At 31.0% G+C, this 15000-nt stretch overlaps 2 protein-coding genes across 2 annotated transcripts in view; one reads left to right on the plus strand and one right to left on the minus strand.

Annotated features, from left to right (window-relative positions):
• The window catches only part of LOC139524624 (uncharacterized oxidoreductase SSP0419-like), a 33014-nt gene extending 32702 nt beyond the window's left edge, over positions 1–312 (plus strand). The window contains exon 6 of the mRNA XM_071319571.1: positions 138–312. Coding sequence (XP_071175672.1) covers positions 138–281 — 144 coding nt within the window. The 3' untranslated portion in view covers positions 282–312. The remainder of the gene's footprint in view (positions 1–137) is intronic.
• Positions 313–2493: 2181 nt separating this feature from the next.
• LOC139524625 (tetraspanin-1-like) lies at positions 2494–13737 on the minus strand. The gene is made up of 6 exons (XM_071319572.1): positions 13564–13737; positions 10602–10805; positions 8264–8332; positions 6947–7069; positions 6138–6299; positions 2494–2669 (listed from the first exon to the last, which is right to left on the minus strand). Exons 1-6 carry the CDS (start codon positions 13630–13632, stop codon positions 2535–2537), a joined length of 762 nt encoding a protein of 253 aa, XP_071175673.1. The 5' UTR covers positions 13633–13737; the 3' UTR covers positions 2494–2534.
• Positions 13738–15000: the final 1263 nt, after the last annotated feature.

Below are 15000 nucleotides of genomic sequence, written 5' to 3' on the forward strand. Positions count from 1 at the left end.
ACGTCTCTACTATTGAATCAGAAACAAACATTGAATACTGTTCAGTTCGAATGTTATATGAAGTTTAATTATAAATTTGTGTGTTTTGCCATAATATTTTGTTCTAGCTTAATAAAAGAGTTAATTGTATTTTACAGTCGAAAGACTTAGACACCGCATACCAAGCCGGAAAACTTCTGGATCCAACAGACATATCCAATGCTGTATTGTATGCTGTTTCACAGCCGGAAAATGTTGCAATAAATGAAGTTCTTGTACAAAACAGAGAATTCCCTTTATAGACTTTATATCTTAATGAATTGCTTATATATTTGGCTTTGTTATTGCTTATCGCCATTCCGGAATCTAAAGCATTATGTTTGATATTTGTTAAAGCTAACACCATAGCGTTGTGCGTGTTTAAATAAATGACTTAAAGGTGGAAATTAAACCAATGACATGACGCTATTTTCATTTTGGAATATCAATAATAAATAAGATAATAGATGAAATAAAAAAACTTTATTAAACTTTATTTCGGTTCGGAATGAATAAAACAATACAATACATATAAGAAAAACAAAGGATATAGGGTATACATCCACGACACAAAATCAGTAGTACATGCTCAGCAAAAGTACATAAAAAAATCGTTCGAATTACAGTTACATTGATAATGTCGGCCCTTTTGTATCTTACTATGTATCAGTTTTGCTCATTGTCGAAGGCCGTGCGGTGGCTTTTATTTGTCAACCTTTACATCATTTGGTCTCTTGTTGAGAGTTGTTTCATTTCATGTTATAATGGTTATAACGTTGGTAAATAATCATTTTTTTAACATAACATTCATCTATGAATAAGATAAAAAAAAATATTTTCAATAACATTTCTAATGAAAAACGCTTTTAATAAGACCAATAAAATTGTTAACAAAACTACTATTATGCTACAATATGATGAAGAAAAAAACATAACATGGGTGTTAGCTTGGTGATTTCAATCACTGAATCAGAAATACCAATCTTGCATATAAAAAGAGAATAAATCAACACCAAATAATTTTGTATTATACATTCTAAAATTGGACGGAATTCTGAATAACAGATATTTTTGTAAATGAAATAAATAAAAAAATCTTAGATAGGACGGATTGATAAAAAATATTCAAAACCGAGTAAGAAAACTACTTCTGGAAGATAATCGCAACGGCAAGATGCAACAGTCACAAAAAGTTTAAATTCAAATCAAGAAACGAATATACGAATTCTTTCTCAAATCACTAAAACAATTGTCCAACCAAAGGCAAATTCAATCTTTCTACTGCCTCTACTTTGTCTTTCATTCGATTATTTAAATCGAAGAAACTCTATTTTTCTTGTTGATCTGGCTACAAATCCACAAAGAAAAAGCTATACACAAAAGCTGAAAATATATAAAAAAAATAGTATCATATATTTAAAGGTTTGTATTAGGTTTATATATGAGAATATTTGTTGCTCAATAAAGTTTGAAACATTTTATTAGACTGTATGTGTGCAATACCGACTAAAACACTGACATTAAACGGGCTCCCCAAAGAAATTGTTTTGTTAAAGAAGAATGGTTCCTAAATGAATAAATATATGTTTGGCTGAATGGATGTATAAATACCTAGCCACGGCCGGTCGGAATCGGGAAGTTTAATATGATGCAAGTTGTATGTAAGGTGCTATGCTACATTCACGTGATAGGCAAGCTACAAAGAAACTACGTAACTCGGGTTTTTTTTTTTGTATATTTTTTATAATATAAATAGCCAATTCTAAATTAGAGATTCTTAATTAAAATATATAATGAATGATACAATTTCTTATATGCTGCAGGCTTTTTATTTCAATTTTCACTTTTAACTTTTTTCTACGAATTGTTTTAAAAGAAAGTGCGCGATAACTTATATTCCATTTTGGCGTATCATCACTAGACAAGTACAATTAACATTATTTCTCAGATTGAACATAACGTGGCGTGATCATAAATATAATGTAGTGCCACCATGAAGCTTATTTGCGTCATCCAGAGTCTGAGAAGTGTCATATGTGAACTACTTTGTATTGAATTTGTTATGGGGGATTGAACAAGATTTGACATTTGAGTTATCTATCGTTTACTAGGGGAAATATTTGTAATGTAAATAACATAAATGCATAATAATATGTATTTATGTTAGTAAGGTTTTCAAAAAATGCAATGACTGCATGTATTACAAATTGTAATACCGATTTGGTAACGATTGACCAAAACGCTAACCTTTGTAGTCATAACTATACTTATAACTTATTTGCGGAAAGATTATAAAGTACTTCTCATTAAACTCATTATGATATCCCATCTTACACTTCGCTGCTGTGGACATAATAACTTGAATAGTATATCAACTTCCACTTCCTAAGCATGCACTGGCACGTTTGTACTAGTAATCTCTTGGAAATAGAAAATTCGCAATAAGAAAAATCCTCACATTGTCAACAAGTTTCATTATAAGTAGGATATATTTTTGAAATTACGTCGGAAGAATTTTAATATACATTTACTAAATAGTGATACAAATTCAATGTAGATGACCTTACCTCAATCACCAGAAGAGCTACACCAATACCAATAACATAAGCTTGATTGTCCCTCATCATGTCAATTAATGCTACACCACATCTCTGGAAAAAAATTAGTGCGAGTAATATTTTGTCATAAGTAGACAATGCAAATAAGTAAGAAAATCAAATGAATTATCGAGTTATCACTCCTTCACATAAGTTCAACAGTAAACGTTACCACTAAGTTCTTGTTGGGTAATCGTGCAAATGTCTCCTCTGCTTCACTTATCAATTGAATTATATACAATACACCAAATATACATCTAGTTTGTCTATTATAATTGTTTAAGGTATATGAGAAACAAAAATATCTCCGAAAATTGAACATTGACCGATGACCCATAAAGAATTACGAGCTTTTTACGAAAAAAAATGGTTGTAAGTGTAGAACAAGTGGAAGCAAGCTGGTATGAAAATAATTCTGTTCGAAATATTGTGATTATGATAACCAAGTTGTATCAGTCGTTCAAATATGAGACTTGTGTGCATTTGCCGTTTATTGTGATTTCCGTGAACACAATTCATTAATTGTTTTGTTACTTTAGAACCATACATGTATATAACTACATAAATACAGTTTTATCATGTCTTTATATTCTCTTTAATCGATATGATACAATGATAACATCTTATTTGAGATAAAGGTATTAATCTTCTGAAGTGAAAATAGTTTTCATGAAGATTGTAAATCTACAAAAAAAACGTCATTTGCCACCAAAGAGGAATTTTTATACACTAAACGTAACGTTTTCGGATCAATTAAGCATAATCAAAATATTAAAATAAAATTGAGAATGGAAATAGGGAATGTGTCAAAGAGACAACAACCCGACCATATAACAGACAACAGCAGAAGGTCACCAATAGGTCTTCAATGCAGCGAGAAATTCCCGCACCCAGAGGCGTCCTTCAGCTGGCCCCTAAATAAATATATATGCTAGTTCAGTGATAATGAACGCCATACTTAACTCCAAATTATACACAAGAAACTAAAGTTTAAAATAATACAAGACTAACAAAGGCCAGAGGCTCCTGACTTGGGACAGGCACAAAAATGCGGCGGGGTTAAACATGTTTATGAGATGTCAACCCTCCCCTATACCTCTAGTCAATGTAGTAAAGTAAACGCATAACAACATGCACATTAAAATTCAGTTCAAGAGAAGTCCGAGTCTGATGTCAGAAGATGTAACAAAGGAAACTAAACAAAATGATTAAAAGTTTAGTTTCAGAACTACAAGGGAGCTGCTTAGTGCCTATGATTGTAAACATTTTTGCACACATCCATGAAATATTACATTTTTATCTGTAAGGTGGTATGGGTGTCTTTCGCCATCTTGGATTTAAAAAAAGACAGAGAACCTAAGGTGCAGGGCTGGTGTTTTCGAAGCTATCTTAGGATTAGAACGTGTCCTTAGACCATCGTATGACAAGTCTTTGTCCTAAGTCGTGTTCTCGAAGCTCTCTCAACTTAGGATATATCACATTTTCGTCCTAACTTTAGGACACCTAATTAGTTGTCTTAAGATCATCATATCTTCATCCTAACTTTGTGCATGCTTTTTTCTCATTTGTTTACGTGAAGATGAACGTGAAAAGCGACGCAACATCGGTTATTAACTCGTATAAAGAAATTGTGCATGCTTTTAAACTTTTAACTTCGTGTTTTTACAAGACGATGACACTACGAATTCAATATTCTCATTTCAAAACAACTTGTTTTACAGTTTATATCAAAATCCTATTGATATTATTTTATAACTACATTTGAAATCATGCATTTCATTAAGGTTTATATACCCTTCTGTAGCCATTTTTGTACGAATTTTTCAAACCTCAATTGTATCAAAACTAAAGATATAATAAATAATAGAGATAGGCCATTTAGTGCATGTTCCAAGGGGAAACTTGATGCAAAGCATTATTTTTTACTGTTTCATTGCATTTGATAGAAAAAGAGGACTTTGTGGCAAATAAATCAATATTTTTATAGAAAATCCACAGCCTTTAATACAGAGATTTTTGTTATAAAATTTGAAACATAAATTACTCACTTGATTTGCTATGATGTGCTAGTGTTTATTTTTTACAAAAAGTTCTAAGTGACCTGTAAATTCCAAAACACCTCGTGCTGAGTCACTAAAGTCGAGCGCACCCTAAAAGGTGTACTTGATTTTGGCCATATTTATACTTGTCTTAACCAATAACTACATTTATAAACTTGTTTTAAGGAAATCAATGCTAGCACTGCATGTAATAATCCTATATCTATCAGTCATCAAATTGCCAAATATGAGAGTACAAGGATAAAGGATGTGGATTTTCTATAAAAATCTTGATTTATTTGCCACAAAGTCCTCTTTTTCTATTAAATGCAATGGAACAGTAAAAAATAATGCTTTGCATCAAGTTTCCCCTTGGAATATGTACAAAATGGCCTATCTCTATTATTCATTATATCTGTAGTTTTGATACAATTGAAGTTTGAAAAGTTCGTACAAAAATGGCTACAGAAGGGTACATATTAAACCTTAAACACTTGTTATTAGAGGTCGGTCATTTAAAGACGCATCAACCGTATCTGCAGATATACCAAAAAACAGTATGTGATCCCGAAAATTTAATTTATGTACTCTCAATAATGAAAATGGACGACTGATTAATTTCTAATGCAGAAATTTACAAAACAATTTTATTCATTGGTTTCGTCTCTAATAAATGTTTTATCAAACAGTTACTTTAACTATTTAGGATTTCGCACATAGGATATGTTTAGGACGCCCTAACATAAGATGTGTCTGAGATAGCTTCAAGACGCAACTTAAGAGTGTCCTAAGTCCATCCTGAAATCGGTTTTATCTATGACTTACGACGAATCGAGAACACCACCCCATATTTTCAATAAGTAAGCAAAATTTGATAATGCGTATTTGCATTTAAAAGATCAAATTTATAAGATTATAACTTATACATATTAATATTTTACAAGTGTAGATTGTCATTGCTTAAATCTTAATGATTTTAAATTTGCATTTTAAGACGAGCTTACTCTGAAATAGTGTATTTTCTGAAGGAATCTACATGGAATTTGCTATTTTGTATATTAGCCTGAAATTTTTGACGGTGACCCTATTTCCTTTTGATATTCTCAAAGCCGTTTCTAAAAGCTATCTTCTCGTATCTTATTTTACAATTCTATCATTTAGTTTAGCGTCTAATCACATAATGATGTTTTCCCCTGTATAATTCATACACAATTTGTCATTTTGTTACAACCTGCAGCTTGAGAAAATGCGCTGTGACTTGTTATTATTATTATTTCTTAAACATATATCAATATATATACTACGTTTTGGCAAAGTATGAACAAACTCTGTCATTTTAAATGTATACTCCCATACCACCTTAAACGCTATCTTCGAATAATGCCACATTAAAACTGACATTAAAAGTAAACAAACGATTATTAATTTCTAGCAAATTTGTCTTGAAATAGGGATGAACAGTTTTAATAACATAAGATGTTACCTTTTTTATATAAGAGTTTGCATCAGACGGACCGCTATAACATGTTTGAATAGCAGTCAGATCACCAGATTCTAGTACTTTTCTTGATAACCCTTTGCAGCAAGATGGTGGTATTTTGGTTGATTTAGCTCCTACTATATTCTCATAGTCACAACACTTCAACTGAATAATATGTAGATTAACTTTATTATATACAATATATAGATTACATTCCACACATCTGCATATACTAGTATACTCGTTTTGTAATATTAGAAAATAAATGGAAAATGTCACAGATTTTTACAAGATTTACATGCAAATCAGACAAACTGAAACTGGAAAAAATATTAATTGAACTGTTTTATTTCCTTATATTTGATTGAATAGAACATATTAAAATTTTTGCATTTGTGTATAGATAACACTTGCATAGGTGGGAAATCACTCTCAAAATTGCAATTTCACCTTCATGAAAAACAATTTCCTTTTTTTTTCTATTTTTTTTTTAATTCAAAAAGAATGGCAGGGTCGCATATATCGTATTCGAGGTTTACATCATTCAATGTAAATAGCTCGTAGTAAAAATAGTCCCAATAATAATAATAATATTGAACCACTTCCTAATTTAAAAAAAACCCAAAACACTCCAATAGATATAAAGGAACATATACTACCGGTATGTTATGTTTATTACGGAGTTTTTCAGGGGAGCTTCTGCTAGGCGAAAAAAAACATCATGCTAGAGGTATGTTTATTTGTTTGTTTGTTTGTTTGTGTCAACTGCATCTTTTATTTGAATAAATTACATAAAACTCTAGTTTACTTACACTGATAAAAACAGCATCAATCAACCTGCTAACAATGTCACCGGCGTCGATCTTTGTGATATCTGCAGGCATTTTATACTTCTTTGTCAAGTTTGAGAATCCTTTAGTAACAGTTTTATCCAACTGAAAGTATACATATATCGTTTATTGTTTGATCTGTTTATACAACTATGCATATTTGTCTGTCAGTAACTATGCATATATAGTTGTCAGTAACTGCGAGTACTCTTAGATCTGTACTTATTGTCTTTTTGATGTTGGGATGTACTTTTACTCGGCCACGTCCACTTGTATTTGTAGTATTTGTATTTTTATCCATCTGATGAATTAAGCCTTTTTTTAACTGATTTTTGTAGTTCGCTCATATTTTGTTCTGTTTCACCACTGTCCCAGGTTAGGAGAGGGGTTGGATCCCGCCACATTTTGTATGTATGTGCCTTTCCCAAGCCAAGAGCCTGTATTTCAGTGGTTGTCGCTTGTTTATGTGTTACGAATTTGTGTTTAATTTTTTGTTTATAAATTTAGCCCTTATGTTTGCATTGTTTAACTTTATAAAAATGGAAAAAAAAACCATCTATGGTAGGAAAACCATATACGATCGAATCCCATGCGTCTTTGCAGGAAGAGAGGGTCTGTCTCCTGATATAGTTACAATGATATGGTGCTAAATTCATATTTGTATGGATTTTCTTTGAGGCATCAATGACATACATGTACACATGTGTTTTTATTTCAATTTCCTTTGTGTCAAAGCCACGATATTTTATGTTAAACGACAGTTTAATAATTATATAGTTTATGAACTTCAATTCTTTATGCATGTATAACTTTTGTTACATTCAGTTATTGGTAGTTTTAAAAGAAAAACGAAGCACGACGGGTGCCAGGATTATATGACAAAAAATGTAGAAAAAATGAACAAGAGCAAAACGAAAATTATGAATATGAAAACTTGCTCTATTCAAATACAATACTAGTTATATATACAACTTAAACTGTGCTTTTAAGTGTAAAAATCGTTAGGGTGGTAATTTTGAGAACTCTGATGTCATGGATATTAGATTATTTTATTTCTATATATACTTTGCTGTCTCATTGTCAATTATACCACATCTATTTATTTTCATATTTGTCCATTTTATTCAGTTAAATTCAAGTTTTTGTCTAAAGAAATATAATGTATTTCAACTATAATTCTTTTTGGTTAAAAACGTGTGCTATGTAAAAACTAATTTAATAAAGCAGAGCAACTTACTTCCCCACAATTCTAAATTCGCAGACTTTAACAAGACTTTTTGATTTTATGCTTTTACTTACCGTTCCAGAAAATAGAAGGGCAATGATAACAACCTCAGCTAGGGTTATAATCATTACTAACACGGCATACTGAAAATAGAAAATAAAGTTTATAAGTTGAGTGCCACCGTAGGGCTTTTCTGGATTGACTTCAACAGGAGTGCCCAGACTTTGAAGATTGCCAGGGTTAACAACTGAAGAGCTGGTATATATGACAAAAGGGGCGAAGAAAGAATAGCGTAACTCATCTGAGGTCATCATGGAATTTAAAATCTGAAACCTCAGTTTCTGAATTAAAAATGTTATTAAAGAACAATTTTAGAACTTTACATCAAGTCAGTTCCCAAACATTGAGTTGGTGATATTCTCGAGAACTTCTGTTCTACAAGCAGTGGTATCAGTAGCAAATGTTTTATGCATGTTCAGGTCAGCAAAGGGAAATAAATAAACAGTTAAAAACAGAACTAGGATTTCCAAGAAATACTAACAATAAATGAACAGAAATGTTGGGTACAAGTCAATGAGACAGCAATAAAGAAATTCAGTAACCAACATAATCGGTAGGTAAATATACGGTCTCAAACAAGGTGTCTATAAAACGTGTCAATCTCTGAATCGTTTTAATGTGTTTTATGAATTTATTTCAACCGTTCAGCATAAATTTGTACGTCAGTTGAAACTTTAAGATTTTCCCTCAACACCGTGTTGTTTTTATCAACGGAAGTAACACCACTACTAACCGTGTATTCAGTGAAATAAGCCCCGCCTTATAAGCCAATATGCAACCCTACTACCTAATATGGAATATACACAGTCTGCACGCGGTTGCTTTTAACCAATCATATTTCTAGAAATGTATAGGAGGTAAGATATAAATGTTTATTAAATACTTATATACATAACACGATGATGTAATATACCGTATAAGGAATTTGCTGTTTTTGTAACAGTAAATTTGGTCCGGTAGTAAAATGTGTCCGCCAGACATTTTTTCCTAGTTAATCAAGTCCATGTCCATGATTTTACTAGGAAAAGAAGTCCTAGGACAAATGTTCCTAAGAAAATAAGTCCATAGCTAGTAAAATGTGTCTGGTACTCATTATCCTAGGAAAATTTGTCCCTAAACTTGTTTTTCTATAAGTTTTCCTGTTTATTAAAATCATTCAAAATGGGGAAAAAATCTCTATGAAGATTGGAAAGTGTCATTATGTTTCCTATTAAAATAAAGGACATGTACGTTACTGCCTAGACATGTTAATGACATGGACATGATATCATTCAAAAATTTATCTGGGAAATATTGATACACAACTGTAAAACAATATTAAACATAACAGTTTAATTTACCTTTTAAAATAAATAGCATGGACATTTTTATGGAATATCAATGACATGGACATTATTTCCTAGGAAAAATAGTCTAGGGACAAAAATTCTTTCAAATGTTAATGCACAACTCTTTACCATTGATATTAAAACATGAATATTGAGTTTCCACTCTTTTAAAATAAAGAACATGGACAATTTAACCTAGGAAATTTAATGACATGGACATGATTTCCTAGGAAAGTTTGTCTGGGGATATACATTTAATTAAAAAACAAATTGATACACAACTCTTAAACAATATTTCAACATAATATTTTTATTCCCCTTTTAAAATTAAGCGCTTGGACGTTTTTACCTAGGAATATTAATAACATGGACATGATTTCCTATGAAAAATAGTCTGGGGACAAAAATTCTATTATATGTGAATGCACAACTCTTTACCAATATTAAAACATGAATAGTGACTTTCCATTATTTATAAAAAAAAATTCCCTTTTAAAATAAAGGACATGGACATTTTTACCTAGGAATTTTGATAACATGGACATGATTTCCTAGGAAAATTTGTCTAGGGACATACATTTAAAAAAACCCAAACATAATATTTCCATTCTTCTTTCAAAAATTAAGAGCATGGATGTTTTTACCTAGGAATATTTATGACATGGATTTGATTTCCTATGAAAATTAGTCTGGAGACATTAATTTTATCAAGGATATAAATATGCAACTCTTTAAACAACATTTAAACATAACAGTTTAATTTCCATTGTTTAAATGTAATTTAATTTATTATAGGATTTTATAGGACATGATGTCCTAGGAAAATTGGTCTGGGGACGTAGATTACTAACATAGGACTAAATATACTAGTAAAATCTGTAACCATGGACTTTTTTTGCTAGTAATATTTGTCCGCCCAGACATATTTTACCAGGACAAATTTATCACTTACATTTACACATGCATATTACAAATTTACAAATGTTTAATACCTATTGTAAAACAAGAAATATCAGAAACATACCAATATCAGCATACATCTCACACTGCAGCATGATCCACAGGTACCAAATATACCAATCAGGAAAATCACAACTCCAAAAGCAATGATTGCAATGGCAATATTCCCTAATCCCGGAATTTCTTTGACAAAGCTTCCCAGAACATCTAGGAATTCCGCTCCAGCTTTTAGCAGTCCACCAACGACAATCAGAGCTAAGCCAACAATCTACAAAATAAGAGTAAAATGCAGCTAACTTCTATAAGGCTTTAAATACAATTCCTTGTTTGGTTTGGGTTTTTTGTGTGAAAATATTTGGATTGCTAGTTCCTATAAATAACTTTCACAGTAAATAAACAAATAACCGAATGCCGTTTTCCGACTTCAGAGCGATATAGATTGAATAATATGATTGCTTCTTTATAGTTCAATGACAAATATGTTATTTTTATTCAGAACGAGTCAGAGCAATAGTAACATTACATTACACAATTATGTAATTCTTGTCATTTAAATAAAATAAACAACATCGAAATTGAATTTTCTTTTTAAAGTGTATCATTGCAACACATATAGTTTTAACCCTGTTATAATGAATATAAATGTACATATAAAATTCTATGTCTGTTAACGGAGGGACTACAAGTATCGGTGCATTACGTTTGCGCGCATTACCACTACATTTGCGCGCAGCTTTTGATTACAATTGCGCGCATTTTTTTGACAGGTAAACTCAGGTAAAATACAGGTAATAATACTTATTTATTTATAATTTGTTCAATTATTTACCCCGCTCACCAACGATTTTATTTTGCACAAGCACTAAATCCTAGAAATATGTACAGATAAAATTGTTAAAATGCTAAAACATTACGTGCCGAAACTCCATGTTTTTGCCTTGGTGTAACTTTAAAAAATAACTTAAATTATTTACTAATTTTAAAAACGATCACTATTCATTGAAACACTTTTTATTCTGAAACAATCGCAATGCAGTTACAAGTATGTCTTAAGCTATACCACGGAGTTTAAAATGATCACTTTAAAATTTGTTTTACAATTTTATATGAACAAATTATTATTTGAATCAAGAAATATTTTCAAAATTAATAATTGATAGTCACGTTTATTATGAAAATAAAAAAAAATATATAGTCAATTGTAATTTAATTTAAATTTTTACCTGAATTTACCTGTAAAATGAATGCGCGCAAATGTAATCAAAAGCTGCGCGCAAACGTAAAACATTTTAATCCCCAAACACGCGCAAACGTAGTGCGCCCACAAGTATTTACAAGATTCAAGATTCAAGATTCTTTATTTCTTGAACACCATAAAGATACAATGGTACATGATAAAGTTGAGTTGGTGGTAGAGAAGTTGGATTATCAGCTTTTCTATGATTTATCTAGATTTTTACTTGAAACTTCCACCTCCTGTATAAAGACAGATTTAATATTATTTTTCATGCGAGTTCAATTTTAATTTCGAAAGCAGAACTACATATTGAAAATCTAATAAACCAAATAACAAGCTGTATGTTATTATATAATTGCACTACGTTTTAGCGATTTATTTTGTTACAAAATAATTTATAAAGATCAAAATGAAATGTTACCACCAAGATAATCTATTTTTAGTAAACAGCAAAATGTTTATATATTTTTCTGAATTTGTTTTTATGTTCCTTCTTTTAGCAGTATATCACCAAAAAATGATAGGAATTTATCAACGGTCAATCAATAAACGGTTGCAATCTTAGCAGGTAATAGTATGATTTCTGAAAAAAACGTTGCTTATTAAGATATTATGATTGTTTTCGTACACTCATCTATAATATTGAGGATCTTTGTCTTTCCTCTTCAGTAAATTTGATGTTTGCATTACAAACCTCTAATTCTTGGCTCAATTTGCTCACAGCTTATTTCCACGTTAATCTTGTCTACCTCACAGTTTTGTATTTGTTTTTGCAGAATAAATAGTGACAAAATTTTTGATACTTTGATTTGTTGGTTTTCTTTCCATAGAAAAGAAATACATTTTCCTCAAAAAATATTGATTTATGCGGTAAGAAACTAAACGCTCAACTCCAACAAACTAACATTCAGATTTAAGTTGTTAGTTGGCAAAGCAGTCGTTAGCTGGCAAAGTAGTCGTTAGTTGGCAAAGTAGTCAATAGTTGGTAAAGAAATCGTTAGTTGGCAAAGCAGTCGTTAGTTGGCAAAACAGTCGTTAGTTGGCAAAACAGTCGTTAGTTGGCAAAGCAGTCGTTAGCTGGCAAAGTAGTCGTTAGTTGGCAAAGCAGTCAATAGTTGGTAAAGAAATCGTTAGTTGGCAAAGCAGTCGTTAGTTGGCAAAACAGTCGTTAGTTGGCAAAACAGTCGTTAGTTGGCAAAGCAGTCGTTAGTTGGCAAAGCAGTAGGTAGTTGGCAAAGCAGTCGTTAGTTGGCAAAACAGTTGTTAGCTGGCAAAGCAGTCGTTAGTTGGCAAATAATTCGTTAGTTGGCAAAGCAGTCGTTAGTTAGCAAATCTGTCGTTAGTTGTCAAAGGAGTCGTTAGTTGTCAAAGGAGTCGTTAGTTGAGAAAGTAGTCGTTAGTTGCCAAAACATTCCTTAGTTGGCAAAGCAATTGTTAGTTGGCATAGAAAAAGATTACGAAAGAAAGAAAGAAAATTAAAAGAAAAAGTATGATTACGTCAAAGAAAAATTCCAGTTTTAATTTTTAAAGAAAATTTTGTTTACTCTTTCCCTTTTAACTTTTTAACAGTTTAATTCCATGTAAAACTAAATTTGAATTTTTATTATAAACATTATCTTAGTGTTTCGTAAGATATATGAAAATTTCCGTATTTTTATTTAAAAAGCACTGTTTAGTATGAACCTCAAGTACCAAGACAACATTGTTGATCCCCTATCACTAAAATTTACAACTGATAAGAAGAGGTTTTGCGATTAAAAATTAAAATTTACAAATAAAAACTTCTTACCACAAAAATAAGATTGAATATCACTAAAAATAATCGAGCTAAATTCTGTCCACAGCTATATTCAGCCATATCTCCTAACAGAAATTACACTTTATTTTGAGTTCGAATTAAAACTGTAAAATATTTGTTCATTTGTCAGTTCCTGGTTACGAAATGGTCGTATAAATGAAATATCTTGTTTTAGGTACAATCTTTGTTTTAAGATTAGCAACCATGTTATTTAATGCATCGTATCAATAGTAAATTATCTTATGTAAACTAACGGAAGGATGGTATTGTTCTATGGACTGGAAGGATTTTATCAGTGGTAAATAACACATTGACAAGCTTTCACCTTAGCTATTTACAATTCATTTTTCTTAGATTATCACAATTTGACAAGTCTTTTGTGGAAGAAAGTTTGCATGCAGAAAACTAAACCAGATGTGTATATCAAACAAATGAGGAGACGTCATCAAACTAGAAAATTGACAAGTCAGCAAGGGTCCCCCTCTTGTATGTTTGTGAGAGGCTTAGAAGTAAATAAGTTATACTGATGTAAACAAAGAAACGTATGTTTGTGGATTATCTATATTTCTTGGAATTTTTGGTACAAGCAGACAAGTTTTTGTCTCCGAATTAACGACCCATATTTCTCCAACATATAATATGTACAACAAATGTGTTAAATTTCTTTGGCATCATAACCATTTTTGGAGTTTTCGTGTTTATAAAAATTGTTGACGGGCAGACAAACTGACGGACGGAAGAACGAACGGACGTACGGACAGACGGACTAAGTGAAAACTATAAGACTCTCACATCCTAAAAACACCATTTGTTTCACGACTTCTTTCTGCTTCTTTACTCAGGACAAGTACCATTCTTAACGTTAGTTGTAATCTACTAAATTTTGGTACAAGTACTCCATCTATCAATTTCTACAATTTCATTCAGATGTCTCTGCTACAGTCATTTTTCTAACTGCATGACAGATATATATTTAAGATCAAGATCTTGTATTCATTAGCAAAATTGTCTTGATAGTTAATGAACTTACTAATATGAATTCAAGGATATATGATGTAAACGTAGACGATATAGCAACCCAACGACACAGAGAACACACAAATACGTCTAAGGATCAAGACCATTTTTTTTAACAAGAATGTCATATGAATGTCTAAATGTTGTTATTTAAAATACTCATATATACAATAAAGTTTTATAATTCAAGGAACTTGCAAGTGGCATCTTCAAACTTTGCAAACGCGAAAATGGTGGGGGCATTTATAGAGTTACAATTAAGATGAATGCATATACATTTTACAAATATCCCTACAAACGTTAAATTGGCAATGGTTCCTCTTTTTTTATTTCTTTGTTTAGTACATTGTTTACTATAATGTTGATAAATTTTGTTTTAATGCTCAAACTAATCTACTTTATGTAACTATT

This window comes from Mytilus edulis, chromosome 5 (assembly GCF_963676685.1).
Source record: "Mytilus edulis chromosome 5, xbMytEdul2.2, whole genome shotgun sequence".
NCBI lineage: Eukaryota > Metazoa > Mollusca > Bivalvia > Mytilida > Mytilidae > Mytilus > Mytilus edulis.

Coding starts and splice junctions, on each gene's coding strand:
- LOC139524625 (XM_071319572.1), bottom strand. CDS start 13,632: ATGGCTGAATATAGCTGTGGACAGAATTTAGCTCGATTATTTTTAGTG. Junction 7,070..8,263: donor CCCTTCTATTTTCTGGAACG/GTAAGTAAAAGC, acceptor GTATACTTTCAG/TTGGATAAAACTGTTACTAA. Junction 6,300..6,946: donor TTGATGCTGTTTTTATCAGT/GTAAGTAAACTA, acceptor CATATTATTCAG/TTGAAGTGTTGTGACTATGA.